This window comes from Sodiomyces alcalophilus (genome assembly GCF_042370955.1).
Source record: "Sodiomyces alcalophilus JCM 7366 unplaced genomic scaffold ACRALscaffold_6, whole genome shotgun sequence".
In the NCBI taxonomy this organism is placed as follows: domain Eukaryota; kingdom Fungi; phylum Ascomycota; class Sordariomycetes; order Glomerellales; family Plectosphaerellaceae; genus Sodiomyces; species Sodiomyces alcalophilus.
Window position 1 is genome coordinate 1,418,220 of NW_027263537.1, and position 27,138 is coordinate 1,445,357.

The following is a 27,138-nucleotide window of genomic DNA, read 5'->3' on the forward strand; positions in this document are numbered from 1 at the left end:
GTCGTAACTCGTCCAGTAGTCGAGGCGCGAGGATATCGATGTATGGGTAACGACTGGACCTCGTCCGCTCTGAGCACCCAGGACTTCGAACGAGTCGAAAGACGAAGATGTGCCGGCACACAATGACTGGATATATAAAGGTGGGCTTGGTTGGCCGTTGATCTTTGGATTACCGACCTTCCATGTGCCATCACCCCTTCAGTTCTTGACGTTCATTCTTGACTTTCCTTTTCTCTCAAGGTCAGCTTGACGCCCTTCGATCTCTTTGTCTGACTGCCCACTCTCGCTCGGCTTGGGAGACCTGCCCTTCTTTCGACTTTTCTTTCTTCCTATTGCCTGTTCGTCTACTTGAGTTATGTGAATGCAGGACAAGCCACCTGTTGAACAGTTTCTCTATTCCCTTGAATCCAGTGTTCCAGGGCCTTATTTTCAAACCACTCGCTTGGTCTAACTTGATTTCTTGACAACGAGATTTACCGTCTCGACCTACGAAAGACGACAACAAACTGCAATCCTTCTTTCTTTTGTACTGGCATGAAATCCACCACCTTTGCTTCGAGCCTGGCGCTCGTCCTCACTCCCGTTACTTTCGGTCACACCATCCTGTCCCGATTCTACATCAATGGACAATCCCAGGGCGACAGCACCTGTATCCGAGTGCCCCTGGATTCGCGGCCCTCTACCGATCCCATCACCGACGTGACCAGCGATGACATGGCATGCGGTACTATCTCAAGCCCTCTGCCCCTTTTCAGTCCAACATACACGAGTCCCGGGCTACTAATCGTCGAATAGGATTTGACGGCACCTCAGGGGCCAACTTTACCTGCCCTTCTTCCGCCGGTGCCACACTCACTTTTGAATTCCGTATTTGGCCTGACGCCCGCGAACCCGGTTCTATCGATCCTTCACACCGCGGTCCTTGTTCTGTCTATGTCAAGCCCGTGTCCGACATATTGGCCGACCGTGCCGCTGGCCCTGGCTGGTTCAAGATATGGCACGAGGGTTACGACGAAGACGAGGGTCTCTGGTGGTATGGTTCCCTGTATTCATCTTATGTTGCTACTACCTTTCTTACTCCTTTTTGTTCCCCCATTTATTTGCATTTTGTTTTGTCTTGTTGGTTCGACTGAACTGACGTATCCATAGCACCGAAAAACTCATCAATAACCGCGGATTGCTCTCCGTCGAGCTGCCCTCAGGCCTCCCTGCTGGCTACTACCTAGTCCGTCCCGAGCTCGTTGCCCTACACCAAGCCTACAACCAGGGCATCCCCGAGTATTACCTCGGATGCGCCCAAATCTACATCGAAAACGGACCCAGGGGCTCCCTTGACATCCCATCCCAGTACCAAGTCAGCATCCCAGGCTACCTCGACGGTTCAGAGCCAGGCAACAACTTCAACATCTACAGCCCGGAGTTCCCGTACGTCATCCCTGGCCCCGAGCCCTATTCCCCGAGTGCCAGCTCCAACGCCGCGGCTTCCGAAATGTCCCGCTCGTCCTCGTCGTTGTCGGCCATCGACGGCGCCATCCCCTCCGACTGCCTCCTCAAGAACGGAAACTGGTGTGGCCGCCCCATCGAGCCCTACTCAGACAGCTCGGGGTGCTGGGCCGCCGTGGAGGAATGTTTTGCGCAGGGCAACGCCTGTTACAATCCCGCCCCGGCCACCGGCGTCAAGAATTGCGACCAGTGGAACAGGTTGCTCTGCCACGCAATCCAAGACCGCTGTGACGCAGGTAACTTCGAGGGTCCCCCCGAGGTATACTTTAATGAGATTGGTCCTGACCCTCCTGGCCGCATCCCGGCAGCCGTGAACAAGGGCGCTGGCGCCTTTGACTCCCACTGGGGTTCGGCTCCGGGCTTCGGGGCTGGCGAGGGTTCTCACAACGAGGAAGCGGAAGGGGGCGAAACACCCGTGGACTCGCCACGGAGCGCCTCGACTTCCAGGAGCAGCGCCTCCTCCCCTCGCGCCTCTGCAACCCCACGGCCCGGCGAATACGAGGACGGGAAGGATGTCGGTGACGACGGTCCACGCTTGGTTGTCTCCCCTGACGGTACCTGCGGCGGAACCACGGGCTACACTTGTATCGGCAGCAGCTTCGGCGACTGCTGCTCGTCCCGGGGCCGATGTGGCCTGCGTACCCGCCACTGCGGCTGCGGCTGCCAGTCTGGCTTTGGTCTCTGTCGCCGCAACTCCGGGCGAGTCAAACACTAAGCTTGATGAATAAAAAAAGTACGCTCGTTTTCAAGGAATCGTCGTATGATGTGATTTCCCATGACTGAATTTCGGGAGGCATTTCATCTTCCTGCACGGTTGATAAGAAACACAACAAGATAAGTCACATCCGTTTCGCTTGCAAGTTTAACTGGTTCTATTTGATGATTCTTGTCATCTCGCATTCACCCCTGGTCTGTTCCTCGTCCGTCCATGGACAATCCACGCGACCCCATGAGTGTTGTTTCGTCGTGTCCGCAGTCTGTTGCAAGGCCATGCGCTCTCTACATACGGCGTGCTTCAGAGTAGATGTATGTCTAAAGCCAAGAGTGAGCCAGCATTAAAGTATTACCATGAAGGGGTGTTGGTCCCATAGAGAAGCCAAAGCAACACCAACCCAACCCCCTTTCTTTTCTTTCCTTTATTCCCCTTTAATTACCCCGGAACGCCTGAACCTCAAGCTCAAGATAAAAGCCTGCGAACATCATCTACCCGAGTGACTTGCGTCTTCTTCCCTTTAACTTTCTCCTGGAACGCCTTTCCAACGAGCTCTCGCTTCGTGGCCTGGACATCCAGGACGCGCTCCTCAACGGAATCCTCCATAACGAGCCTCCAGATCCTAGTCGGCCGTGTCTGGCCCAGTCGATGAACCCGATCCACCGCCTGATCCTCGATGGCCGGCGCCCACCAGCTGTCGGCCAGGATGACCGTGTCCGCCGCCACGAGGTTGAGCCCGACGCTGCAGACCGCCAAGCTGGCTAGCATGATCCTGGTCTCCGGGTCTTCGTCGAGAGCCGTAATGGCCGCGTCTCGCTGCTCCGTCTTCATAGTCCCATCGATACGAGTAAACTTGTAGCCCGCCTCGGTTATTTGGGCCTGGACAATGTTGAGAAACGAAGTCCATTGCGAGAAGACGACCACCTTGGATTTCGGATCTTTGCAAGTCGCCTCCAGGATCTTGAGGAGCGCCTCAGTTTTGGAGCTCTTATTGTCTGCGTCGAAATCTGCGTCTTCCTCACTCATTTCGGGAGCAGGTTCAATCAAGTTTTCCTCGCCGAGCTCGTTGCGACACATGGGGCATTTTCGCTGAACCGAAATGACGCGCAGGATGCATGCCCGGCAGTACACATGCTTGCAGTGTGTGATGATCGGGGAACCGAGAGGCTCGAAGCAAATGGGACAGTCTTCCTGCGTTTCGATGAAGACTTGGAGGGCTTCCTGCAGGATCGCTCTGTTCTTGTTATCCAGAGCGACGACCTCTTCACCGCCAAGTTGCTCCACAAGCTCGTCAAACTTCTTCCGACAAAGTGTCCAATGATTACACCTATAATACTTGTCAGATGAACAGACTCATTGTCTCCCCAAGGGTGGGACAAACGTCACTTACATTTGGCGGAGACGCAGCAAACGCTCTAGGACGCCCGAGAACTGGATTTGGCGGTTGCTGAACTTGGTCAACATGCCTTTGGCCTCGTCGCTACCTTCAGTTAGTTTTGGTCACCCACTTGCTTTGGCAGTGGCATCTCTTACAGCAACGTCTCGTACCGAGCCCTCTCATCGGGCCTGAAGGTAATACGATGCACATATTCGGTCTTGGGAGGAAGTTTCAAATCCACAAACTTCATCTCCTTGTGCCGTCGAAGACAAAGATCGCCCATGATGTTCTGGAGCAGAGCCTCTGCCATCGGGTCGCCGTGGGTCAAGGGCCGGCCTATGATGCTGTTAAAGACCAGCGGCTTCTCAATGCCTCCAGTCATGTGGAGGAATGCCAGCATCGACTGCAGGTCTTTGGCGGTGTTGACTCTGGGTCTGTGGGTTAGCCGATGTACTGAGACCCTCATTCAAGCCCCTGCTGGGCAAGGGAAGAAAAGGGAAAAACAAAACTCACATAGGAGTCCCGGTTAGCACCCAACGGGACGTGGCGGTCAGCTGACACGCCGCTTTAGCCATGTTCGTCTTCGCGTTCCGGATCATATGGCCCTCGTCCAGCACCACGCGTCTCCATTTGACGGACATTAAAGGGCCGCTGCGCGTGTCCTTCTCTCTTGTCAACTTGCCATAGCTGGTGATTACAACGTCGTATTGTCCCAGGTTTTTCGTCAACGGTCCAGCGGACATGTGGTACACGATCACGCTCGGGAGATGTTCCCTGGTGACGTGTCTCTTAATCTGTTGCTCCCAATTGCTCATGACGCCTACGGGCGCAACAATCAGGGTCGGACCCGATCCGGCAGTGTTTACAATCAGGCTGATGATCTGAATTGTCTTTCCCAGGCCCATATCGTCTGCCAGGATGCCGCCGGATAGCAGTTTGGCCGGGCCAGGGGTGAAGTGATTTGTCGCAATGTTGACCATTCCACGTCCTCCCGCATGCCATTTCCACAGCTGAACAGTGTCTTCTGAGTCCTTTTTCGGGTGCTGTGGGTTTTCTTTCGACACCATCCATGCCAAGCCCTGGGTAGAGTTGTCAATGCTGCATCCACACAAGTTGTTTTCGCAGTGAAAACTCGGAACCCCGACTACCATCTGGGCTGTCGTCAAACGGAAAGGAGGTGACATGATTGACATACCTGTCGTTGGTAGGGGAGAAGTTGCGCCCTCATCTTCTCGGGCTGGTCCGCCATGGGTAATTTTTCTAGCTCCTTCTCACTCATAGCAAGGGATTTGATAGCGCCTCGGCGGGGGAGCTCAACGGCTTCAGCAAGCTCCAACAAATCGGACATGGAAATGCCGTATTGTTGCAGCTGTTCGAAATTCAGGTTCGTCGAGCTGCCTGCCAGTCCGATGGCACTCTGTGGCGCTTGCAAAGCCTTCCGGGCTTCTGCCCCAGCCCTTGCCCAATCTGCCTCAGCTTTTGCCCGTTCTGCCGCGGCCTTGGCCCGTTCTGCCTCAGCCTTGACCCGCTGAATCTCGGTATGGGGGAGAAGTCGATCCCTTTTTAGGGCGTCCTCCACAGAGATTCTAGAGTACCGGTTGCTGGGCCCGTACAAATTTAGCTTGATGGGGCAGTTGTAAAAGTCCTTTTCGCCAGTCAAGACTCCCTCTAGGGAAATATCACCCCGATCCTGCGGTGGATGTGTGAGCAAGTGCGGAGTGGCAAGATGGGACGGGAATACCAACAATATAAGGAGCCAGCCTGGTGGCCAGATGGCGCGGCAGGTGCCCCATCTGGATATTGAAGACGTTCCTGACGCTGATGGCATTTGGATCGTACTACCATCTTCCACGTCAGCGGGTATGGGAAAGGAAGCCACCGGAACCCCCAAAGCAGCAAAGAGTCTTGTCCAAAAACAAGAACAAAGAAAGGATTTACCGGGTTTGTGGGCTCCCTTTCCAAGAGAACAAGCTCGCCTGGCGAAGCATAGCCGTTGTAAAATCTAACGCCAGCAATCTGAGTCTCTGAGCCATCACAGTCAGTTTTGGATTCTTTGTGTCGCATCATGTACTTCTAGTAGAGTCATACCCAGTGAGCCGTAGAATACTTTCGGGCCCGGATCGACATCCTGGGTCAAGTCAATAACTTCCAGGTCGTCCCAGCCCCGGGTAAAGAGCGAATCCACGTCCTCTTTCTGGCCTGGGCGTCGAGGAATGACGGCAGGTCCGGTGACAGCCCGTTGACTCGTACCGGGATAGGAAGGTCTCGAATCGACTCCATACCCGACCGACGATGGTCCGGGGTACGTCGAGCTTCCATAACCAGACGAGGAAGCAAGCCGCTTGGGCACAGGGGCAGCACCTCGGTCATGGTCATCATATCCCGTCAAGTCGACGTAGGCGCGTTTGGATAGTGCCATCTTGTGCAGGCGGCTGCTGCACGAATCCTTCTCTGGACGCTGAGTGGAGGAATGTCAAAACTTCCCAATGCTACGGTACCTAAAGTGGTAGTAGGTGATCCCAAACGCGAGACACGCATCTGTCATTCGCGATGTGGATTCACTGCACCACGATAAGCTTGCAGCTCTGCAACAGGGACCAGGGCCAGGGGTCATTTTCGGAAATAAGCGAAAGTGCGGTACATCACGTGACTTTAATCTATTCGTCGATTGATCACAGGCCCACACCTGGGCCAATGAACGCCATTCTCCAAATCACGACATTTCACGTGACCTTGGGATTGCTACTGAGCTCTGCTTTTAAGAATAGGTAGGGACGGGTGCTCGCACGCGGCTCTTCTCCTCATGCAACGTCATGTCATGGCTTTTCAAAGGATTGAACCCTATATTCGCCGTGTTCTCTATATCAGGAAATACCCATGAAGCAAATGTGGAAGCTTGGCGAGGTTGAGCTCAGCCAGCGTTGCCAAACACTCGCCCACATTGCTATTAACGCCATATATCCGACCAACCGGGCTCGCTGACATTGTGTTCAAGGCCCGGGGACACAGGTTTCCAAAACGAAACAGACTACTTAATAACATACAGAACCAAGCCACATCAACGCCGTCATTGAATATTATTGGAGAGAAAAGACCGATAATGCGCCTCCTACGCAGCGTTGGGCTGCCGGATGCCATGGGCTGAATAGTAGCCGCACTGCGACACATGGCTACGCTTGCCAGTTTTCGCATCGAAGATGTTGCAGCCGCTTTTCGCAACGTTGGGTGGGGTATATACTGGCCAGTGTCAGGTCAGCCTTTGAACCGGTACTCTCCAGACTTGGGGAAGTCGACGAAGCAGACGGGCCACGCCGAGCAAAGGGAATGATATAGGACTCACGGTGCAGGGATACGGCAAAGCTGTCGCCCTCATTCACGATCTTATGGACCCCGAGTTCGTCGGCCATGTACGCCTGGTCGTTTTCTTTATGTGTCTTGCGAGATATCACTTTCATCGGCTTCTCTTGGCCTTCTTCGGGGAAGGCATATCGAACCTCAGTCAGGTTCCCCTTGAGTATCTTCATCAGGCAGTGGGCGTTGCCGTGGTCATGGATAGGACTGCCCTTGCCAGGCGTCCACACAAGGACAAGCTATGATCATACAATGGTTAGGGACACATCGTCTTCTACATCGGCAAGGAGGAGAAAGTTGCTGTCATAGCGGCTTGACTCACCAGATTACTCTTTCCGTTGCCGTCGTCAACGAGGTTACGAGTGTACCCTCTGCTGGCGTCGGCGAAGGCGAATCTTGACCACTCCGACTCGGCCGAGTGGTAGTCTCGCATCACAGAAGTCAGGTATTCGATGTCGACGTCATCCGAATCGAGGCCCGACGACGGACCTAACGCCAACTTCAGGGCCTGCACAAGTTCATCGAACCGATTAGGCCCTTGTTTCGAAAGACGGAGCTTCGACGGAAAGAAACGCTCAAACGTCGACGTTACTGTCTCGACTGTGCTGATGGCCATGTCTATTTCTATTATCGATGCCGATGTCAAATGCCGATGATGGGTAGCGGCTTGATGGGGATGTGTATGTGTGCAACAGAGTTGATGCTGGTGATGATGGGATGTTGGCTGTTCGTCGTCTGGGTGTGGGGTTCGGGTTGGGACGGGTTTATACTGCTCGGTTGTCACGTCGGATGCTAAGTGGTCAGGAGACCTGGCATTAGATGTTTCGGCTGACGTCGCCTGATTTGCAGTAAGGACACGGAAGACAAGATGATCCGAGACTCGGCACGACGACTGCGAAACGATACTGGACTCGGCGCGGAAAAGACTGGAAGTGGGGCGGCTCTGCTGACAGGTTCAAAACGTTGGGCCAGAGGAGATGCGGTGAAGGGTGTTCTCGTGCTTTAGAGAAAGTAGGTGGTACCGTCAAGGGGTCCTTGTCGAGCGAGAAAATTAGGCGTAACTGGTACGAGAATGGGCAACAGCCGCTGATAGGCGCTCGGAAACCACTGGTTTGGTCTTTTGCGTTACCTGAGTGGTTGAAAAAGCAGGAGGTCCGGCGCGGCGCTTTTACAGTACGTTCACCGGGAGATGTGAGTTTGACAGGCTGTTCGTGAAACAGACTAAAATCCAGTAAGTTTATTCAAGATTTAGACTTATATGTACCTTGAGAAATATATATTCTAGCAAGGGTTACCTGCCCTGTTATTTGATTTCCCCCATCTGGAATGTACGTTGTACCTCGTACCTGGCGGAACTGTCTTTGGATCCACTATATAGTGGGTCCAGTCTGACGTAGGGATCGGGATTGAATCTGTGCTAACCATCTGCTCGGAATCAGGAGGGAGCATATTAGTAAGCCTTGGAATGAAGTCACCACAGCCTCATGGAATGCAATAGAATTTAGAATGAAATTTGCACCGTCGTATTTTGTGAATAAGTTTCCCCTGGGTATTCATGTTTCGCTACACTGTTGCGCGCCTATAAGCGCTCGATGTTGAGTGACACTCGCCAGGCACAAATTCAAAGTCTTGGGAAGTCAAAACTTGTCATGGTTTGAGCCCTTTGCAGAGCCATACGGAGCTCATTAGTTTCAAAGCATTTGATCTTGTAAATCTACTTACCAGGCTTTAACGGGGGCCCACGGTATGCCATGTACTCTTACCTAGTCGTAGATGATCCGTCACTTCATCGCAGACTGCATTCCAAGCCCGTTTGAAGAAGACGTTGTTTCAAGGGGCACCTGCCGCAGGGACGACCCGAGCCGTGCCGTCATGTCAAGAGAAACACATTCCTGCAGTGTACCAGGAACGCAAAATGGAAACTGCGTCAGCATCCCAAGGGATGAGATGGGCTGGCGCAGGATTGTCAGGAACTTTACCCCGTCGTACGTGTCCCAGCAGCCCCCTATCACATGATAAAGCTGTTGGGGGAATGGAGCAGCGTAACAGCTCAGCCGCTGATGACAAGACTGTAGATGGTTCGCCGTGGTCATGGGGACGGGCATCGTCTCCATCCTTTTGCGTACCTTGCCATACAATGCGCGGTGGATATCGCATGGCGTGGCCATCGCCTTCTTCGTCCTGAACATCGCCCTCTTCATTGTCATCACCCTCATGTCGGTCATGCGCTACACCCTATATCCCAAACTCTGGACTGCCATGCTAGGGAATCATGAGGAGTCGCTCCCTTTAGGGTGCTTTCCCATGGGCTTTGCGAGTGAATACCGATCTGCCATTCGAGGCCCAAATATGGGGAACGAAAAAGTTCGCTGACGTGGGTGTTTTCAGCTATCATTGACATGATGGTCTCTGTCTGCTCACACTGGGGCGACTGGCTCATTTACCTCGCCTGGGCTTTCTGGTGGTTCGATGTCGTTCTCTCAGCGGCAACGTGCATCACGGTCCTATTCATGATGTGAGTTTCACCTTTCCATGCCGCCCGTCTTGTCTGAGAGCAAAAACTGACGTGCTGACGCCCACTCAGCTTCCGTCGCCAGAAGCCCAGCTTAGATAAGGTGACGGCCAACTACCTCTTCCCCATTATACCGCTGATCGTCGCGGCTGCCGAAGGAAGCGTGGTCGCCAACGCCCTACCCTCCAGGTCCCACGCCATCACGACGCTCATCACGTGTTATATACTCTGGGGCATCGGCCAAGGCTTCGCCGGGCTCGTGCTGGCATTGTATCTCCACCGCTTGACTGTGCACGGCCTCCCTCCGCGTGGGATCATCGTCTCCGTCTTCCTCCCTCTAGGACCCCTGGGCCAGGGCGGGTTCGCGATCCAGCATTTTGGCGTAGTTGCGCTGAAATTATTTCCTCGGTCTACAACATCGCTGACCGCTGCCCCAGGCGCGGGTCCCTGGATGCACGGCGGGGAGATCCTTCATGTGCTAGGCACCTTCTTGGCGCTGTGTATGTGGGGTTTCGGGGTTGTGTGGCTCTCGTTCGCAATATTGAGCCTGGCGGCACTGCGACGGTTCCCGTTCAACGTGGGCTGGTGGGGACTCACATTCCCGCTCGGAGTTCTGGCGACATGTACCGGTATCTTGGCGGAGACACTGGATAGCCTCTTCTTCCGGGTTATGGGCATGATATTCTCGCTTTCGGTGTGTCTGCTGTGGCTAGCCGTCGCTGCTGGGACTCTGCGACGGACATGGACAGGCGAGATATTTCATGCGCCTTGTCTACAGGACCTGCGGGAGAAGGAACGGCAACGGATGTCGGATAGGAGGGTGTAGCCTCCCACAAGGTTAAGGAACTCATTATTCTGTATTGGCATTAAGCGGAAGGGCGGCTGTATTTCGTTCTCTCATATCGTACGTTGTAGGTCTAGGCTCAGTGAGTATATGATAGGGTTGCTTCTCAAATCGCATCGTTTCTGGTGTTGAGGGAAATGGATTGGTAATACACGCGGATGATTCAGCGGACCTATGCGGGCAACAAAATCCCTCTCTGAGCTAATGGTTCAGTGCTCCAATTTTCTCCATATTATCAGAAACCAGCCAATAAACGATGGGTTTTTTTTAACATTCGAGCCTCTTGGTGACACGTTGGTGTTTCGTGATTGGTACGCTGTCTCGATGTTGCTTACAAAGACGGTATATGATTAGTATTAGTGGGTGGGTACGGGGAAGTGGGGATAGTATTGGACGTGATTTGGCTTAAAAATGTCCATCTATGTACACGAGCATTATACCTACGAATAAGTTCTTACAATAACAGGCTTCCCGTTGAAGGTTACTTCCGCTATCATGAGGATTCTACGGAGTATCCTTAGCTATTGTGTTATTACGGCTGTCGTTACACTGTAAACGCTGCGGCGAGGGCCCTTGTCATGTCATAACCACACCATAAATCTGGTGCGGTACTCGAGTAATGGCTTGGCGATGACGTGACGTCACTTTCGACCTGCCCCTACTGGTAGCGAATATCTGTACACGTACCGTGCACAGAGTTGTCTTGTTAACAACGTTACAGTAGCTCATAATCATTGGCTGGTTTCAGAATATATCGTTAGTTGCTCAATTGTCAAGTTGTTTTACGGTGCACTAGTGTAGCTCTGGTGCATGTTGCCCGTAGTGCGTTGTAGACCCTGAAGCTAGTGACAGTGGCTCACAGATCGCAGTCACGAATGGATCTCTGAGAAAAGAATTGCCAAGGTCCGCAAAGATCTTTCATCTGGGTCATGACAAATCCAGATCGTGGTTTCGGAGTGGCCCAAACTCCGCAGTTCCACAGTAATACCTGGTACATAAAACACTTAAATAGTTGCGGCGCCAGGTCTGAGATTCATCGTAAACCATTTTGAGGTCCTGCGAGAGAAATACCGTATTTACAACAAAAAACGAAACTTCAACAATGTCACAGTCAATACTCGGGAAACCGTTGACCCTTAAGTGCGGTCTTGTACTGCCGAATCGGTTAGGGAAAGCCGCCATGGCAGAGAATATGGTCCCCGACGGGTTGCCAAACGAGAAGCTGATGGCGGCGTACGGACAATGGGCCGACGGCGATTGGGGCATGATCATGACATGTATGTATGGAACGGGTTTTCCACCTCTCGGGGGAAAACAGAAAAAGAAGAAGAAAAAAAAAAGTTCTGGACGACTAACGGGTAACGCATAGCAAATGTTCAGGTGGATGCAAGATACATCGGCTTGCCAGGGGATGTGGTGGTGGACGAGACGCTTGGGCGCGAGAAGATGCTCGCAGCATGGAAAAAATGGGCAGAGACGATCCAAAAAAACGGCAGCCCCGGCATCGTCCAGCTGAACCACCCTGGGAGACAATCCCCTGTTGGTTCTGGCAAACGAGGCTTCTTCGATAAGACCCTTGCACCGAGCGCGATACCGTTGCGGCTCGGCCGAGGCCTGATAGCGACGGCCGTGAATGCGCTCGCATTCGGCACGCCGAAGGAGATGACCATCAACGACATCCAGTACGTGATCGGCAGGTTCGCCGAGGCGGCACGACTTGCGGCCGACGCAGGATTCGCCGGCGTTGAGCTCCACGGGGCGCACGGCTACTTGCTGGCGCAGTTCCTCTCCGAGAGATCCAACAAGCGAACGGACGCATACGGTGGGTCGCCTGGCGCCCGGGCCAAGTTCGTGGTCGACGTCATCCGTGCCGTGCGGGAGGCGGTGCCCAGCACTTTCTGTGTCGGGATCAAGTTGAACTCGGTGGACCATCAGTCCTCCACCGATGTGGCCGGTTCCATTGAGCAGCTGAGGCTGATCGCCGCTGCGGGGGTCGATTTCATTGAAGTCAGCGGCGGCTCCTATGAGGATTCTGTGGTAAGTAGATCTCCATTTCACTCTGCACCCCAGAGGCGGCTCAGTGTATTTTTGCCTCTCGATTGCTGACCGCATACAGACGGTTCGAGGTTATGAGACAAAGGAAGATGCCGAACCGAAGCAAAAGTCCGAAAGGACAAAGGCACGCGAGGCATTCTTCCTGGACTTTGCAAAGGCTGTCCGGCGCGAGTTTTCGGACGTTCCCATGATGGTCACGGGCGGTTTCCGGACGCGCAGTGGCATGGAGGCTGCGGTCGCGGAAGGCGACTGCGACTTGATCGGTCTCGCCAGGCCGGCGGTGCTCAACCCAGCAGCGCCAGCCAACACCATCCTGAACGCGGAGGTTGCCGAGGATGATGCCAAGCTGTTTACGAGGACCATCCAGGCGCCGTGGTACTTGAATTTGCTCGGCCTGCATATGGTTGGTGCCGGGACTGAGTCGGTGAGTGCATGCCTCTTTGGCATCCCCCCTCCTTTTTTTCTCTTTTAACCCAGCTGTGCATGCTGACCGTCTGCAGCTATGGTATGGCGAACAGCTACGAAAGCTGGGGGATGTATAACGGACGTTATCTCGAAAATCTTCTGCGTGTTGTAGGGCGGGTTAGAGACTGTCGATAGAATTGCCCCGAGAGTAGATGGGGCTATTATTGTAGATTACAGTGCATCTTACGCTTATCCGATAAAAGATAGAAGGTAATTGGAAGGTGGGTATAAATGATAAATGTCAATATCATAACATGACATACCTAGGATGGGATGGATACAGTACGGCCAATGTAGTGTTGTGTCTAGGGTGAAGCTCAAAAAGTCTACTTCCGTTGATGCCCGACAGCCAACTTGAATACCCCGCTCGCCGCCGCTGCCGCTGCCTTCCGCGATTCCCCATGTGGAGACTTGCAGGAAGTTCCTCCGCCGTAGCCAGTCGCTGGTTCGCGCGATTCGTAAGGCTTCCTTTACCGCGCGGCAACGGCGGCGATCTATCCCAAGAAAACACACCGACGTCACCCGGAAATGATGGACAGGACCAACGAGAACATTGAATCATCGGCGATATATGCCGCCCCAAGGCAGGTCACATCCTCGGCGCAGGGGACGATTCTCAGCATGTCGACACGACATGACTGGCGGGCGACTGGTGGATGTGAAACGAGCCATGGCCGGGAGGCGCCCAACAGCGCCAACGAGGTGTCAGGTAGAATCGCAACCCACCAGTATGGCCAGGGAGAAGGCCTGCTTCTGGACAGAACTACCGGCGCGGCCATGATGGATACTTCACTGCCCGAAGTATAAAGGTTCACCCCTTTCCCACCTGTGTTATGCTATGAGACAAATCTTCCTCATCCTTTGTTAACCGAAATTCAGTCATCTCACGAGCACACTTCTGAACAAAAGATCCTTACTCAATCCATATCAAGCCACCCTTCAGAATACCAGATTCTACTCGAATTTATCTCCAGCATCATGTCCATTTTCACTAACCGACCGTGGCTCCGGAGCGACTGGGAGGAAGCCCAGAGAAAGCCGGAATACGCCACGACCGCCTTCTGGAAGACCATCTTCGCCGAGGTGTACCCATACCAACAGTACGCTGTGGCCTCCCAGCAGCCGCCAACGGAGAACCCGGATGACAGGCGCCGTATCGACCTCGTCGCCCGATCCCGACGTAGCCCCGGAGCGGTCTTACTGTTTACGGGGGCCACAAAATCTGGCGCGTCCCCAACCCTCGTACAGGAGTGCGAGCAACAAGCCTTAACAGCGTGCTGGGCGTATCTGGACCAGTGGAAACTGGACGCCGTCTGGGCAATGACCTGTGTGGGAAGCAAGACGAGGATCTGGGCCTGCAGGAAGCCTAGAAGCGACAACGAAGATGACTACTTAATTCCGGTATTCCCCCTCGGCGAAAGTCTTGGCGATATCGACGAATACATCGAAGTTGCAGAACGTGGCCTCGAAGTCCTTCACTGGCTTGGATACATCAAGGCAAACCTAATACCACCGGAGACGATTCTCGATGGCCCTCGTCATGGCCAGATATCGCACCCCGTGCAAGGTGTGGTTGATGCCAGCCACTGCCACCGGGTTAATGGCCTCAGAGAGAGGCCGGTCCACAGACGATGAACTACAGTAACTCGACATAACTGTCGAGCCGATGTACCTATCTACGCACACCTTTAACGTGGTGTTATAAGTACATCGGCTCGTCAGTTTTGTCTCGTCACTGTACCTTGAGTTTTCGTTTGTGCTGCCATTGCTCTAGTTTGCAAGAACCTGTATTTGGCTTTGCTCGTGAGTGCCCTTCATTTCAAAGAAATTGCAACCTAGAACCTCATCGCCCTCACTTGTGGACTGGTCTGAAAAATGGGTCCTTACTCTCCGCAGCTCTCCCACCACGTGTGTCTCCCAGTCTGATATCGGAGAGACACACATAGTCCGCGGGGTCTATACGTTACGTACGGATCAACACCTATGCGGCAGTCACCTAGCGCACGCCGTGCGCAGTTTTGGTACTCAAAGAGCAGCCTCTGCAAAAGGAACGTCCTTCTGGTGGAAAACCTTCGCAACGGTGACATTACTTAACGGGGCAGCAGAGAAGTTGGCTTCAAGATTAGTCCTCGGGGAGGTAAACGGGCAACACTCGGGACCGGAGACGTTAAAAAATCCGGATTCTCCCCGTCTCTGAGTGTCGTCTTCGGGAAGGCGCCTATAGCAGAGAGCTTCCTTGTCTCTGTCCGTCCATATATCAGTGTCGTTGGAGGGTTGGCAAGCATATGAGCCGTGCCATGTCCCACGACCCACGGGCCAAGGGGTCCGCTAGTAGATAGCACAGTTATGTCGTACCAGAAAGCAGTGGACTTTCAATGGGTCAGGGGTGGGTGCTTCTGAGGCCAACAGTTAGGACCCGATCATTGGCCGGGACAGGAATATAATTCCAGGTTGTTGTGTCCTGTAATCGTCATGATAAACACTCGGTCGGTATCGCAGAATAGACGAGTTATACTTACCTGAGATACAGCAGCGACACCATCCAAGCGGCCGTCATCCTCGATAATGAAGACCATACCATCAAACCTCCTGCTCGAGTATCGCGGCTCGCCGGCGGTAGTCTCTCGAGTTTCTTAATACCCCGAGAATCGATTGTCAAGCGAACGACGGGAAGATGGCTTAGAGCCTGGGACTGGGTCGGATCGCAGCCCCATTCTCACTTAGCTACCTGCTGGACGGGGATAGAGGAGACGCTCCCCGAAGAAACGGCGTCGGACCGCGCAGCAAGGTCAAGTGCCGCCGTAAGACGCCAGAACAAACTAGACTGAGAGAAGTGACGGATTATTGGCCTGATCTCCGGCGGCATCCTAAGGAATTCAGGCAAGCAACGGCCCAGCGTCCATTGTTTCGACCATAGACTGGGGGCAGTCCTCGTACGCGTGTGAACAAGCACCATCGCGTAATATACCAAATACCCTCGAGCTGTCAACTCCCAGAAATGGACTAGAGTGGGTACGTACCTACCTATGCGGGGCACTAAAGTACCACCGTGTCAACTGGTAATTATACTCACAGTGTACCATTATGGTAGTCCTTTTGGCGGGGCAGCGTTTTCGCTTGTCGTGATCCTGATCCCAAAAATTCCCACCCCTCTCCTGTCGTAACCAGTAACACAGCCGCGAAAGCCAAGGACCCTCACTTTTCCTTTCCGATCGACTCCTGGTCGACACCGCGCAGGCGCAGGTCATGTCGGGACTATGGAATGACTGGGCGTTATTGCCTCTCCTCAATGGTAAGGCGCCATCTGCCAATACAGCTCACCCCGCTAAAAATATCGACATTACCTGACATTTGCCCTCCTGCCTTAGACCTACACGATGCCTGGCAGCAAGTCCGTGTACCAGCTCTCCTTTCCGTTGCGCTCGGCCTTGTGATTCTTCGGATCTATTTGCGCGCGAAGGGAGAGACGCCTGATTTGAAAGTCTTGCCCCGGCAATTCGCCGATGGCCTGGCCACCGAGAAGAAGAACCTTGCAGGAGATGGGAAGACCAAAACACAACCGGAGGCGATTTCGAAAGCAGAACCGAAGCCAGTCAAAAAACCACAAGGACCAAAGAGAGTGAGGGGAGGAGTTGTGAGACGCCGCTCGTCCGATGGCCAGTCGAGTGACCAGGGGCCACGGCAGATTCAACCGCTGGTCTTCTTTTCTAGCATCACGGCCAATACCTCCAAGATCGCTCGTGAATTTGCGGAGCGCCTGCACGCCGACCTGGAACCGGTAGCATCCAGCACTGGATGCGCTTTTCTAAAGTCCGAGGTTCTCGACCTCGCCGAAATCGACTTGGACGACTACTTCGTGGCCCCTCCCAAGACCGAGGGAGTCGAGCTCCTATACCTCTTCCTCTTTCCGAGCTACAATATCGATACCATCAACGATACTTTCCTCGAGCATCTAAGGGAAACACATCATGACTTTAGGATTGACACGGCCCCGCTGTCGTCGCTCCTAGGCTACTCCGTCTTCGGCTTCGGAGACCGCGAAGGTTGGCCGACCGAGCAGGAGGGTTTCTGCTTCCAAGCCAAGGAGCTTGACAAGTGGATGGCCAAGCTCACTGGCCGAAAACGAGCCGCTCCGATTGGCATGGGAGATACGAAGCAGGATTATGCCCAGAGACTGGCTGAATGGTCGGAAGGCGTCGTCGACATTCTCCAGCAACTGGCCAAGACCGGAAGCCTGGGAGAGGGCTTGCCAGGGAGCGGTGCACCAGTGGAGAGCGACGAGGAGGACATGGAGGATGATGACGATGATGGGGACGATGATGGGGACGTAGCAGGAGGCGATTCCCGGGCGAAGTCTCGGAAGAAAGTCGGGAACATTGAAGATGTTGAGGACCTCGGTCGCATCATGAAAGAGTCACGTGGTGATCTCAACTCCTCCGCCAAGGAAATTGAGGCGCCCATTGCCGTTGATTTCACCACGTACGACAAATCGAGCACCGGTAGCAGGAAGAAGGCCGCCGCGCAAACGGCCATCAAAGAGATGGTGCCGAAGAGCTCGCCAACGTATGCCTCTCTCACCAAACAGGGGTACATCATCGTCGGTTCCCACTCGGGGGTCAAGATCTGCCGCTGGACCAAATCGGCGCTGCGGGGCCGGGGTTCGTGCTACAAGTTTTCCTTCTACGGCATTGCGTCCCACCAGTGCATGGAAACAACGCCTTCCCTGTCCTGCTCCAACAAGTGCGTCTTTTGCTGGCGTCACGGCACCAACCCCGTCGGCACCAAGTGGCGCTGGGTCGTGGATCCGCCCGAGGCCATCTTCGATGGCGTCAAGGCCGGCCACTACCAGAAAATCAAGATGCTGCGAGGCATGGCCGGCGTCCGCGCCGAGCGGTACGCCGAGGCCCTCCGCATCCGCCACTGCGCGCTCTCCCTGGTCGGCGAGCCCATCTTCTACCCGCACATCAACGAGTTCCTGGCCATGCTGCACGCCGAGCGCATCTCGTCCTTCCTGGTGTGCAACGCCCAGCACCCGGACGAGCTCGCGGCCCTGAAGGCCGTCACCCAGCTCTACGTGTCCATCGACGCGTCGAACCGCGAATCGATGCGCCGCATCGACCGGCCGCTGCACCGCGACTTTTGGGAACGGTTCCTCCGCTGCATCGACATCCTCCGCGAGCGGCGCCACAAGCAGCGCACCGTCTTCCGGCTCACGCTCGTCAAGGGGTTCAACGTCGAGGACGAGGTCGAGGGCTACGCCAACCTCGTCGAGCGCGGCCTGCCCTGCTTCGTCGAGATCAAGGGCGTCACCTACTGCGGCACCTCCACCGCGGCGAACGCCGGGCTGTCCATGAGCAACGTCCCGTGGTACTGGGAGGTGTGCGAGTTTGTCAAGGCCCTCGAGAAGCGGCTGGCCGAGAAGGGGCTCGGGTATGGCATCGCGGCCGAGCATGCGCATAGCTGCTGCGTCTTGCTCGCGAGCGAGCGGTTCCGCGTCGACGGCAAGTGGCACACGCTCATCGACTATGAGAAGTTCTTTGAGCTGCTCGAGGAGCGCGGACCCGACGGCGATTGGCGGGCCGAGGACTACATGGGTCCCCCGACACCCGAGTGGGCTACCTGGGGGAATGGAGGGTTCGATCCTCGAGATGAGAGGGTCGACAGGAAAGGAAGGAAGATTGTACAGTAACTACCTACATAGGAGATTGGCCAAAACTAAAAAAAAAATGAAACCGGCACCAGACAGTTATCTTACTGATAGTCGACTGTTTTGGTCAAAGCAATGTTGCCAGGTTCGGCTTTCCTAAGAAGCCACACATACACGCACACGCACACGCACACGCACACGCACACGCCTTGATACGTAAATCACGGGTGCCCCTAAACCTTGAACCGTGGGTCATATACATTGGGTTTTCTTCCCATCCTTATTTTGCCCCATCCGCGAGAACCTCTATCGAAACAACAACCATATGGTGGAATTATAGTACAGTGTGCAAAAAGATGTTGGTCATGTCTCCTCGGCGTTGGGGAGGGCATTAAAAATGATCGAAGACTTGAACTGGTCTCATAAGGCCTGGCAGAAATCGGTGGATACGACGCCGTCCCACGCGAATTCATGTGCTCGAAAAAAGCCAAAGCCTTGTAAAGCGGTGGTACAGAGTGGAGGGGGTAAAGGCGAAAAAGTGTAGGACGCGTTGTTGCCCAGGTCGTGCGAAACCCCCCAAGTCCGACGTGTTGGGGACCTGGATAAGGTGCGTTGTGCGTCCTTGGCCGGGAATTCTTTAGTCGAGGCCAACGTTGGGCATGTCGGAGAGGTTGATGCCACCGGTGTAAGAGCCGCCAATCTTGAGCGAGTCGTCAAGGGCAATCATTTCGGCGAGGACGTCAAGTATAGACTGTAGTGTAGCGAGGCGAGTCAGTGTATTGAAACAGGATATTTCAAGGGGGAGAGAACAGGGAATCAGAGGGGACATACCTTGGGAACAGTCTTGTCGTAAATGTTGATCAGGTCGCCTGGGGTAGGGTAGACCTTGAGGCCCTTGTAGAAGGCCAGGGCGGCGTCAATGGCCCGTGTAGCTAAGGTTGCACGCGTGTTAGGCTTGGAAATGTTCTTCTCCGACGATGCGAATAAGGAAAGGGGTGCAAATGCAAAGAGAGAAACTCACGATCGGCGGCAAGAGTCTCGCCCTCAGAGACCTGCGATAGGAAGAAGGCCTCGCGGGCTTCTACATCGGTAGGGAAGCCTTCTGCCTTGGCATCCTCAACGGCCTGGCGGATGGCCTGGCGCATGCGAACCGTCTCCTGCTGAGCCTCCTCCTTCTCGGCACGGTGTTTCCTGCGCTCGTTCCTGCGGAGCTCACGGCGGAAGTTGGCATTGGCGCGGCGTTGGTAATCGAAGTAGACGGCATAGGCTGGAAGAATAGAAGAGAGATTGTCAGGTCCAGTACTTTTCATTACATCGTGTTCGGTTCATGTCGATTGTGGAATGGTGCGTAGGAAAAAGGGGGAAGGTGCACAATTGGCGCCAATCCAATCCCGACGGCATGACGTGATGGACCGTCTCGGGCAGACAGGAGAGGCAAGTGGAAATGCAAGCCGGTTTGATGCACAATGGAAAAGGAGGTGTTGAGTGCGAGAGAGGCTTACCAACAAGGCCTGTTGCAAAAGTGGCAATGGAAGCCGTCACTATCGTGGATTGTTGAACCATCTTGAATAGGGAAAACCGAATTTCTTGCCGAAGACGAAGCTGTGGACGTAAAAATGATAATAATTTGATGGGATTAGAGGAAGCGTTGGCGTCGATTCGGGTCCGATGGAGAGTCGCTCTGGCAGCTTCTTATCAAAAAGGCGAGTTATTCTGGAGTCGACAAAGGGAGCGAAACAGAGGGAGAGGCGGAGGGTACCAACGAGCTTCCTTTTCCAATGTCCACTGTTGGGGGTGTTCGTTGGAGCTCCGAGTTATCAATTTTTTTCCTTAGGGATTCCAAAGACCGGAAGTTTTGGGCGCAAGGTCAAAGGTTGGACGAGTTTGGCGCGCCAAGAATCCTTGGTTCTGGAAGAACCGGGCGCACGGACCACATCGAGGGTGTCGATTACGAAGTATGTACCTTGGTACTTGTCTGCATCACGCATCACCTCCAAGCTGTGTTGGTCTCTACATCGCGACACGGCCGCCTACCTGTACTTCGACTCTATCCCCGACATGATGATCTCCGACCTTGCAAATAACCAATACTACTCAGAAACTCTATCATAAGCCATTGCTTGAACTTTCGTCGAAAACGCACACCTTCCCATCAACCATGGCGGAACGTAGCAGGTTCTCCTTGCGGACGGGTCCTCGGCGCAAGAACCGACCGACCATCAGCGCCCCTCGACAAATCTCCGAACCAATTCCACAGACCTCAGACACATCAGTTCATGTTCCGGGCCTGGATCAGAAATCCACCACCGACACGGCAGTGCCTCGACCGCGACCACGGCCACCCCCGCAAGCTGGGGGAGACAAGGTAGGTCGCAGTCGTGTCGCCAAGGGCAAGGGAATTTTATGATCACATGTTACGTGTGCTGAGTCGATTCATGTTCCCAGACTTCCGATCTCGTCAAGCGACGCTATTCGACACGATTCGGCGCGTTACCCGAAGACTTCGACGGCGCCGCACCTCCCGTACCGGCCATACCGTCCCTTGACAGCTACGAGTCTAGAGAGAGGAGTGGAGGACCGCCTCCGTCTAGAGATGGAGGCACGAGTGCCCCTCCGGTCGTTGACGTGAGAGCTCTGCGGGACCCCAACCTCGTACCCGAGCAATGTGAGACCCGAACCCCTGCTCCGGTTCTCTCTCCCCCGTACTGACCTCATACTCCCATTTCAGATGTTGCGAATCTGCTAGGTGACGCGACGGAGGACCAGATCCGAGATTTCGAACACTCCCTCCGCGTTTTGAAGAACAGAGCCGCCACTGATCTCCAGCAAAACGTCCTGCAGAACCGGACCCAGTTTATCAAGATCAGTAAAGAAGCCGAGAAGCTCAAGAGCGAGATGCGCGCGTTAAAGAACCTCATGGCCGAGTTGAAGGCGAACACCACCGCTCTACGAGCCGCCTCGGGCAGCGGCATGGGTACCAGTCTGGACGGCAGCCTCTCCGCCGGACTGAGCAAAAGGGACAAGCGCAGCTCGGTGGCGGACCGGAGCGCACTATGGAATTCGCAAATGCAGGCCCTGTACAAGAACGTGGAAGGGTCGCAGAAGTTTCTCCCCCACAGCGCCGGCCGCCACGTGCTGCAAAACGCCGGTCCGTGGGTCGAGCTGGACAACGCCACCTACAAGTCACGACGGGCCATGCAGATCTTCCTGCTCAACGACCACCTCCTCATCGCCTCGCGCAAGAAGAAGAAGACGGACGGGCCCCCGCGGGACGGCCAGAGCCCCGTCATCAAGCTGGTCGCCGACCGGTGCTGGCCGCTGCTCGACGTCGAGGTCGTGGACATGGCGGGCACCGGCGAGTCGTCCACGTCGACGGCGACCGCGACCTCGGGCTCGGGCACGCGGAACAAGCTGGCCGACGCCATCATGGTCCGCGGCGTCGGGCAGGCGTCCTTCATCTACCGGACGGAAAAGCCCGAGGACCCGGAAAAGGTGTCTCTGCTGCTCAACATCCGCAAGGCCGTGGAGGAGCTACGAAAAAACCTGCAGTCGGAGATGGAGGCCAGCAACAAGGCCAAGGAGACCATCAACTACTTTGCGTCGCGCGACCCGGGCCTGCTGCAAAAGGCCGAGCTGCTGGAGACGCTGTCGGACGTCAAGGACATGCTGATCGAGGTTGACGGGAAGCAGCACAACCTGCGCTGGGTGGAGAGCCAGATGGACGAGCTCGACATTGACGTGGCGCTGCAGAACTTTGAGGTGGCCGTGTCCCGCGTCGAGAAGATGAAGAACCTGGCCCGGGGACTCAAGGGCAACGCCGTGGCGCAGGATTTCATCAACTTCAAGGTCGAGGAGCGCTGCGGCAAAGTGGCCGACTTGATTATCCGCGAGCTCGAGGATACCCATAACGCACTGTCCAAGACGCAGCGCAACGTGTCGTGGTTGACGAGGCTGGGTTTCCAGGATCGCGCGAGGGAAGTCTACCTTGCGGCGAGGCATGCCATCATCCAGAAGCGGACAAGGTATTTCTTTTTCCTTCTTTTTATTTTCTTGTCGTCATGAGATGAGACTAACGTGCTCAACAGGCAATGCATCTTCCAAGGCGACATACACATGTACATTTGGGAGATTTCATTTGTCTACTTCACTCTCATCCGCAACACGGTCAACTGCTTCCAGTCGTGTTTCCCGCCGCCCATGATGAGCGCCTGCGTGAAATGGGCCAAGGAGGAAGTAGAAGCGTTCAATGCCATCCTGGCCCGGCAGCTGAGCAGCACGGAGCCCGGCGGGAAAGTATGGACGGAGTGCATGGAACGGGCCCAAGAGCATGCCAAGATGCTGTCCGAGGTTGGACTGGACTTTACGAATCTCGTCGGTCGGGAGTTGATGGGCGAAGTCGACGCGAACAAGAACCCGGTCGGTCTGGGACTGTCTTGACGGAGGCCAGGCTGCCATTACCTTGGCCTATGAGGCGAATGGGATGTTTTGCCGTTTCAATATAATGACCCGTGTGAACGAGAAGAAGCCGAGTGACAGTTGCATGGGCGACGACTCGCACCGTGCCCTTTTTGCGATCTACGAAGTACGAATAGGTACGAGAAGAAAAGTGTCAGGTGACAAAGTACTTATAGATGTACATATATCAATCCCAGTACCGCGTATATAGCCTAGACATTATAGACAACTGCTCTAATCCTTTGGAATATACAGAGTATCTTGAAGATACTCCTAAATCTTTCATCTCAAATAGCCCCCTCCCGCGATGTCTTAGTCTGATCATACTGGAAAATGGGAATGCCCTGTGTCAACCTACAAGGTACTGGGTAGATATTCACAGTTTGCACCAACCGAAAGGTCCGGCAAAAGATAACTGGCAGTTGTCAACGACTGCAAAGGGGTGTCAAGTCGGTTTCTTAGTAACCCGTGCTGGCGTCCATCTAGGGGTCGCGTCTCGCCCATATCCGTACCTTCAATCGACTTTCACTCCAACTTCTTCATGCTTTGGCCAGTTCAGTCCTCTGTCAATTCATTATCACGTCTCTTACCTATTCATTACACCTGCCTCCAACACACTCGCCCAAAGTCGAGAATCCGGGACCTCCATCGCTGCATTCCCACTGGCCTGTCGTGGAAGCCATCACATAGTCCGGTGAGCACTTAGACCAGGAAAAGTCCAGCCCAGTTCTGCTCTTCAGGAATCATAGCACGATTGCTCCCTCGGTTGTGTATTACTTTTCACTACCATATTGTTTCACTTGCTCTCATCCAAGTGGGTGTTGGAGCTTCTTCTTTCCATCCTTGACAGACCATCTACCGGCATAACCCTGGAGGACTTTAATGACATCGATGAGCCCAGGTAATAAGACGACAACGGCTTGTTACAAATGAGTCCTGGGCTTTGTCTCTCTTTTCCATTTCTCTTGACCTTGGCTGGTATCTGGTTTGGGATCGATCGTGAACGAAAGAATACCGTTCGCTGACTCGAATCAAATAGCGGATACTACTCTACTCCCTTGAGCACCCCGGTGAGCTCTCAAACGAGACAAGTTAACGCATCCTTTTCCCCCTCTCCTCCATCAACATGCCGTACAACACCACGGCGATCCCTCCTCGCAAGGAGGTGACCGGACAACCCGCCCTTCCACGTTAGTTGTGCCCCGTCTACCCTCCTCCCCTCCTCTACCTTCTCGAGGGGAGACATGGGAAATGTTCCTAATCCAAAGCCTGCATAGTTTCCAGGGTCAAAAAGATCATCGGGCAAGATCCGGATATAGGCCTCTGCTCCAACAACGCAGCCTTTATCATTACCGTGGCAACTGTACGTCGCATCTTCTCCCTCTCAGTGCCCATTTTCCCATTTCCAATGGCCCCTCCGTAACATACCCTCCCAACGGTTCACGTCCTGACGCCCTCTACCGCACCAGGAAATGTTCATCCAGCATCTCGCAGGGGAGGCCCAGAATATGGCCAAGCTAGACCGCAAACCGCGGAAGAACGTACAATATAAGGACCTAGGTAACTTCCCCCTTATCCCGTTTTTTTACTGCCACCCTATTGCATTTCATCTAACAACTGGGCTCCATGTCGCCCATCCCAACAGCCAGCGCCGTTGCCCACAACGACAACCTCGAATTCCTCGAGGACGTCATCCCCAAGACGGTCCCCTACAAGAAGATCAAGAACCAAGCCGCGGCCACACGCGCCCGGGTCCAGGGCGATAGCGTCGACGGCGCTGCCGGCACATTGGCGGCCACAACCGGCGCGAAGTCCAGGCCGTCACCCCTGACAGCGGCAGTGACCACAAACGGCGTCAATGGCCACGCCTCTCCTGCGGCGGATGAGCCAGGCGCGCCGCTCGAGACACGGCCGATGCAGGCGTCTGATGCGGACGGGGATGGGGACGTTGGGATGTCTGGCTAGCGGCCTTGACTTTTATGAGTCCCCGTACCGAGGTATTGGGAATTACTGTAGGGAGCGCTGGTTTGTGTATTAAAAAGGGGTATTTCTGGGCAAAAGAGAATAAACATGGATGCGATGCGTGGGTTTCTTTTCTTTTCTTTTCATTCTTCTTTGTGGACATGCTTAGTCCATCCCAAGAACCCCTGAATGGGCTGACTTCTATCCCAAACCGCTTGCCTCATGTCATGCTCAAGGCCTACACATCCTCAGCGATACAAGTCCCTCTTCGGAGGGAGTTTCGGGTTCGTGGGTTGTTCTCACTCCGAGTCATCCATGTAAACTCCAGCCCCGGGAGAGAATGCTCTGGGGATGCCCCTATTCCTCCATGGCGTCGGTATCGATATGCACTCCGGGAGGCAGAGTTCCTTCATTCAGCATCTTCTCCAACCGGATAATCTCCTGCAGACTGTCGGCATTCTTGATCATTTCCTTTAGTCGCTTCTTTTCCTTGTCCGTTAGCTTCATGCGGGACAGCCGCGTCGGCGCCTGGCCTTGGTCCGCGACGCTCAAGTCTACCGCCGCCGACTTGATGCCCATGATCTACGCAATCACAATTGTCAGTACATTGTTCCCCTTTTGTGGCCCTGGTTTGGCTTGCAGTTTGCCCGCAAAGCAGAGCAGATTCATCCCGCGGGGCCTACACACCTGGGAAGCTAGCTCGGTGGGCTGTTCGGATGTGCCGAATAGCTCGACCGCCTTCCGCCGCTCCGCATCCTTCACTTTTGCGTAATCGAGGAACCGGACGCCGGGACACCGCCACAAGACCCAGTATCGGTAGTTCTGCCCGTCACGCAGCGTGTCAGTATTTCGTCTTTCCACCCCGGTGCCTAGTAGGCGGGAGGAATGTTTGGCTGGAGGGGAACAACAACTCACCTCCTTAGTCGCTACAGGATTATCGAGCAGCACCAGATGTGTCAACCGAGAGAAACCCGCTAGGACGTCCAGATCAGACAATTCGGCCAGCCGGTTTGACGCCAGGACGAGGTGGCGCAGGCCCGGGATCGAGTTGGGTAGGGTGGGTTGGATCGACGCAATGCGGTTCCGTGCCAGGAGGAGGGTGGTGATTCGCGGTGAAAGGGGAAAGTTGCCCAGGATCTTAATGTCATTGTCGGTAAAGTCGATCGCATCGAGAGGCTGGTTCGAGGGTTCGCCGAGGCCGGGTGTCAGCAGGCAAAATCAGTAGAGGGGAAGCCCGTGGCGCGGGAATGGAAGTAGTGTACGCACACCGGCAACGCCAAGGTTCTCAATGGCAGGTATTCTGCGTCCTGTATTCACCCGCGGTGGGAGCTCGCCAATCAATTCTGCTCGCCTAGATCATGCAAATGTAGTATCTGTTCTTTTCAAACGCACCTCGGAGATCGAGTTCGCGCTCCTTCAGCGGATTCAGGTAGGAGAGGGAGTCTTTGATGAGCTCTGCTGTGAGCCTCATCGTGGGCAGCGGATATCGGTGAGCGGCTGGTTCGTGATGTTACCGTCGGGTAGAAATACTCGTGTAGGCCAGGCGGTGGGGGTCTGGAGTTCGTATTTGGTGTGGTAGATCGTCGTATCGAGCGCAGGGGAGTCGTCTTTCGAGAATTGATGTGAAAATCAATCACGGGGAGCTTAAAGAGCCGGAATAAACGGGAGCGGTGCAGACTTATGGCAAGGCTGAGATGGGAGTTGTGTTACGCCGTAGCAGCAGACATGGGGAGGGAATCTTTGCTGTCACTATCACGTGTACTAGTGGTCCATGGGTGGTCCGTGCATGTAAACCTATGGATACCGACTCCATGATGCCTTGTCTGAAATCGTGTCATAAATGCCGAGTAATTCAGATTACTATCTAATGACAGACACTTTTCCGGCTTTCCTCTATAATCAACTATAACTTTTCTCTGAGAATCCTGGAACTTGGACGAGTTCAGGTCGTTTAGCTAGGCTTTTGCCCAGACTTTCTCGGGACTGCCAGTGGAAGATGGCAGTGGGACGTTCGGTCTATTCGTACAGTCGGAGCTGATCTCCGGACGTTCGATAGCTTGGGGCTTTCGTCCTTCCAATTCTTGGAACGATGTTCAGGTTGCTTTTCAGAACCGGCCGAAGAAGGAGACCGAAGCTGCGGGCTTCCACGGCGGCCCAATGTCAAGATGTCGTCTTCGTCAAGTCTGGACGGCCTTTCAGCTGTTAGTGACTTGGCAGTGAACAAAACGACTGATGGTTATAGCAACTGACCTTT

The 27,138-nt window shown here is 54.4% G+C and overlaps 12 protein-coding genes across 12 annotated transcripts; 7 read left to right on the forward strand and 5 right to left on the reverse strand.

Annotated features, from left to right (window-relative positions):
- Positions 1 to 534: 534 nt before the first annotated feature.
- Positions 535 to 2,218, forward strand: ACRALDRAFT_1070169 (carbohydrate-binding module family 18 protein; the record flags this gene model as incomplete). The annotated part of the gene is made up of 3 exons (XM_071017740.1): positions 535 to 724; positions 796 to 1,033; positions 1,150 to 2,218. 3 exons carry the CDS (start codon positions 535 to 537, stop codon positions 2,216 to 2,218), a joined length of 1,497 nt encoding a protein of 498 aa, XP_070873386.1.
- A 128-nt stretch (positions 2,219 to 2,346) lies between these two features.
- Positions 2,347 to 6,148, reverse strand: ACRALDRAFT_1049790 (uncharacterized protein). Its single transcript, XM_071015615.1, has 8 exons — positions 5,682 to 6,148; positions 5,532 to 5,617; positions 5,339 to 5,431; positions 4,789 to 5,283; positions 4,107 to 4,672; positions 3,749 to 4,021; positions 3,606 to 3,695; positions 2,347 to 3,542 (listed from the first exon to the last, which is right to left on the reverse strand). Exons 1-8 carry the CDS (start codon positions 6,010 to 6,012, stop codon positions 2,681 to 2,683), a joined length of 2,796 nt encoding a protein of 931 aa, XP_070873387.1. The 5' UTR covers positions 6,013 to 6,148; the 3' UTR covers positions 2,347 to 2,680.
- A 216-nt stretch (positions 6,149 to 6,364) lies between these two features.
- On the reverse strand, positions 6,365 to 8,158 carry ACRALDRAFT_1042014 (uncharacterized protein). The gene is made up of 3 exons (XM_071015238.1): positions 7,267 to 8,158; positions 6,934 to 7,183; positions 6,365 to 6,830 (listed from the first exon to the last, which is right to left on the reverse strand). Exons 1-3 carry the CDS (start codon positions 7,558 to 7,560, stop codon positions 6,703 to 6,705), a joined length of 672 nt encoding a protein of 223 aa, XP_070873388.1. The 5' UTR covers positions 7,561 to 8,158; the 3' UTR covers positions 6,365 to 6,702.
- Positions 8,159 to 8,891: 733 nt separating this feature from the next.
- On the forward strand, positions 8,892 to 10,282 carry ACRALDRAFT_1032301 (uncharacterized protein; the record flags this gene model as incomplete). Its single annotated transcript, XM_071014922.1, has 4 exons — positions 8,892 to 8,929; positions 9,020 to 9,261; positions 9,333 to 9,459; positions 9,529 to 10,282. 4 exons carry the CDS (start codon positions 8,892 to 8,894, stop codon positions 10,280 to 10,282), a joined length of 1,161 nt encoding a protein of 386 aa, XP_070873389.1.
- Positions 9,597 to 11,347, reverse strand: ACRALDRAFT_1093393 (uncharacterized protein; the record flags this gene model as incomplete). Its single annotated transcript, XM_071019668.1, has 9 exons — positions 9,597 to 10,496; positions 10,594 to 10,616; positions 10,672 to 10,719; positions 10,759 to 10,790; positions 10,894 to 10,961; positions 10,995 to 11,024; positions 11,094 to 11,142; positions 11,174 to 11,266; positions 11,305 to 11,347. The coding sequence occupies 9 exons, from the start codon at positions 11,345 to 11,347 to the stop codon at positions 10,307 to 10,309; spliced, it is 576 nt and encodes a 191-aa protein (XP_070873390.1). The 3' UTR covers positions 9,597 to 10,306.
- On the forward strand, positions 11,343 to 13,161 carry ACRALDRAFT_1081429 (uncharacterized protein). The gene is made up of 4 exons (XM_071019160.1): positions 11,343 to 11,577; positions 11,670 to 12,337; positions 12,417 to 12,779; positions 12,856 to 13,161. Exons 1-4 carry the CDS (start codon positions 11,403 to 11,405, stop codon positions 12,895 to 12,897), a joined length of 1,248 nt encoding a protein of 415 aa, XP_070873391.1. The 5' UTR covers positions 11,343 to 11,402; the 3' UTR covers positions 12,898 to 13,161.
- A 637-nt stretch (positions 13,162 to 13,798) lies between these two features.
- On the forward strand, positions 13,799 to 14,455 carry ACRALDRAFT_2043367 (uncharacterized protein; the record flags this gene model as incomplete). Its single annotated transcript, XM_071021344.1, has 1 exon — positions 13,799 to 14,455. One exon carries the CDS (start codon positions 13,799 to 13,801, stop codon positions 14,453 to 14,455), a length of 657 nt encoding a protein of 218 aa, XP_070873392.1.
- A 1,611-nt stretch (positions 14,456 to 16,066) lies between these two features.
- Positions 16,067 to 18,509, forward strand: ACRALDRAFT_1056542 (uncharacterized protein; the record flags this gene model as incomplete). The annotated part of the gene is made up of 2 exons (XM_071015887.1): positions 16,067 to 16,112; positions 16,189 to 18,509. 2 exons carry the CDS (start codon positions 16,067 to 16,069, stop codon positions 18,507 to 18,509), a joined length of 2,367 nt encoding a protein of 788 aa, XP_070873393.1.
- Positions 18,510 to 19,104: 595 nt separating this feature from the next.
- Positions 19,105 to 20,030, reverse strand: ACRALDRAFT_1070174 (uncharacterized protein; the record flags this gene model as incomplete). Its single annotated transcript, XM_071017741.1, has 4 exons — positions 19,105 to 19,218; positions 19,299 to 19,399; positions 19,489 to 19,734; positions 19,970 to 20,030. 4 exons carry the CDS (start codon positions 20,028 to 20,030, stop codon positions 19,105 to 19,107), a joined length of 522 nt encoding a protein of 173 aa, XP_070873394.1.
- A 595-nt stretch (positions 20,031 to 20,625) lies between these two features.
- ACRALDRAFT_1081431 (uncharacterized protein) lies at positions 20,626 to 23,165 on the forward strand (the record flags this gene model as incomplete). The annotated part of the gene is made up of 4 exons (XM_071019161.1): positions 20,626 to 20,832; positions 20,913 to 21,132; positions 21,196 to 22,489; positions 22,553 to 23,165. The coding sequence occupies 4 exons, from the start codon at positions 20,626 to 20,628 to the stop codon at positions 22,902 to 22,904; spliced, it is 2,073 nt and encodes a 690-aa protein (XP_070873395.1). The 3' UTR covers positions 22,905 to 23,165.
- An 883-nt stretch (positions 23,166 to 24,048) lies between these two features.
- ACRALDRAFT_2043370 (uncharacterized protein) lies at positions 24,049 to 24,887 on the forward strand (the record flags this gene model as incomplete). The annotated part of the gene is made up of 4 exons (XM_071021345.1): positions 24,049 to 24,112; positions 24,200 to 24,285; positions 24,392 to 24,482; positions 24,568 to 24,887. The coding sequence occupies 4 exons, from the start codon at positions 24,049 to 24,051 to the stop codon at positions 24,885 to 24,887; spliced, it is 561 nt and encodes a 186-aa protein (XP_070873396.1).
- Positions 24,722 to 26,598, reverse strand: ACRALDRAFT_1063230 (uncharacterized protein). The gene is made up of 5 exons (XM_071016758.1): positions 26,277 to 26,598; positions 26,151 to 26,191; positions 25,800 to 26,060; positions 25,572 to 25,706; positions 24,722 to 25,466 (listed from the first exon to the last, which is right to left on the reverse strand). The coding sequence occupies exons 1-5, from the start codon at positions 26,353 to 26,355 to the stop codon at positions 25,242 to 25,244; spliced, it is 741 nt and encodes a 246-aa protein (XP_070873397.1). The 5' UTR covers positions 26,356 to 26,598; the 3' UTR covers positions 24,722 to 25,241.
- Between the last annotated feature and the right edge of the window lie 540 nt (positions 26,599 to 27,138).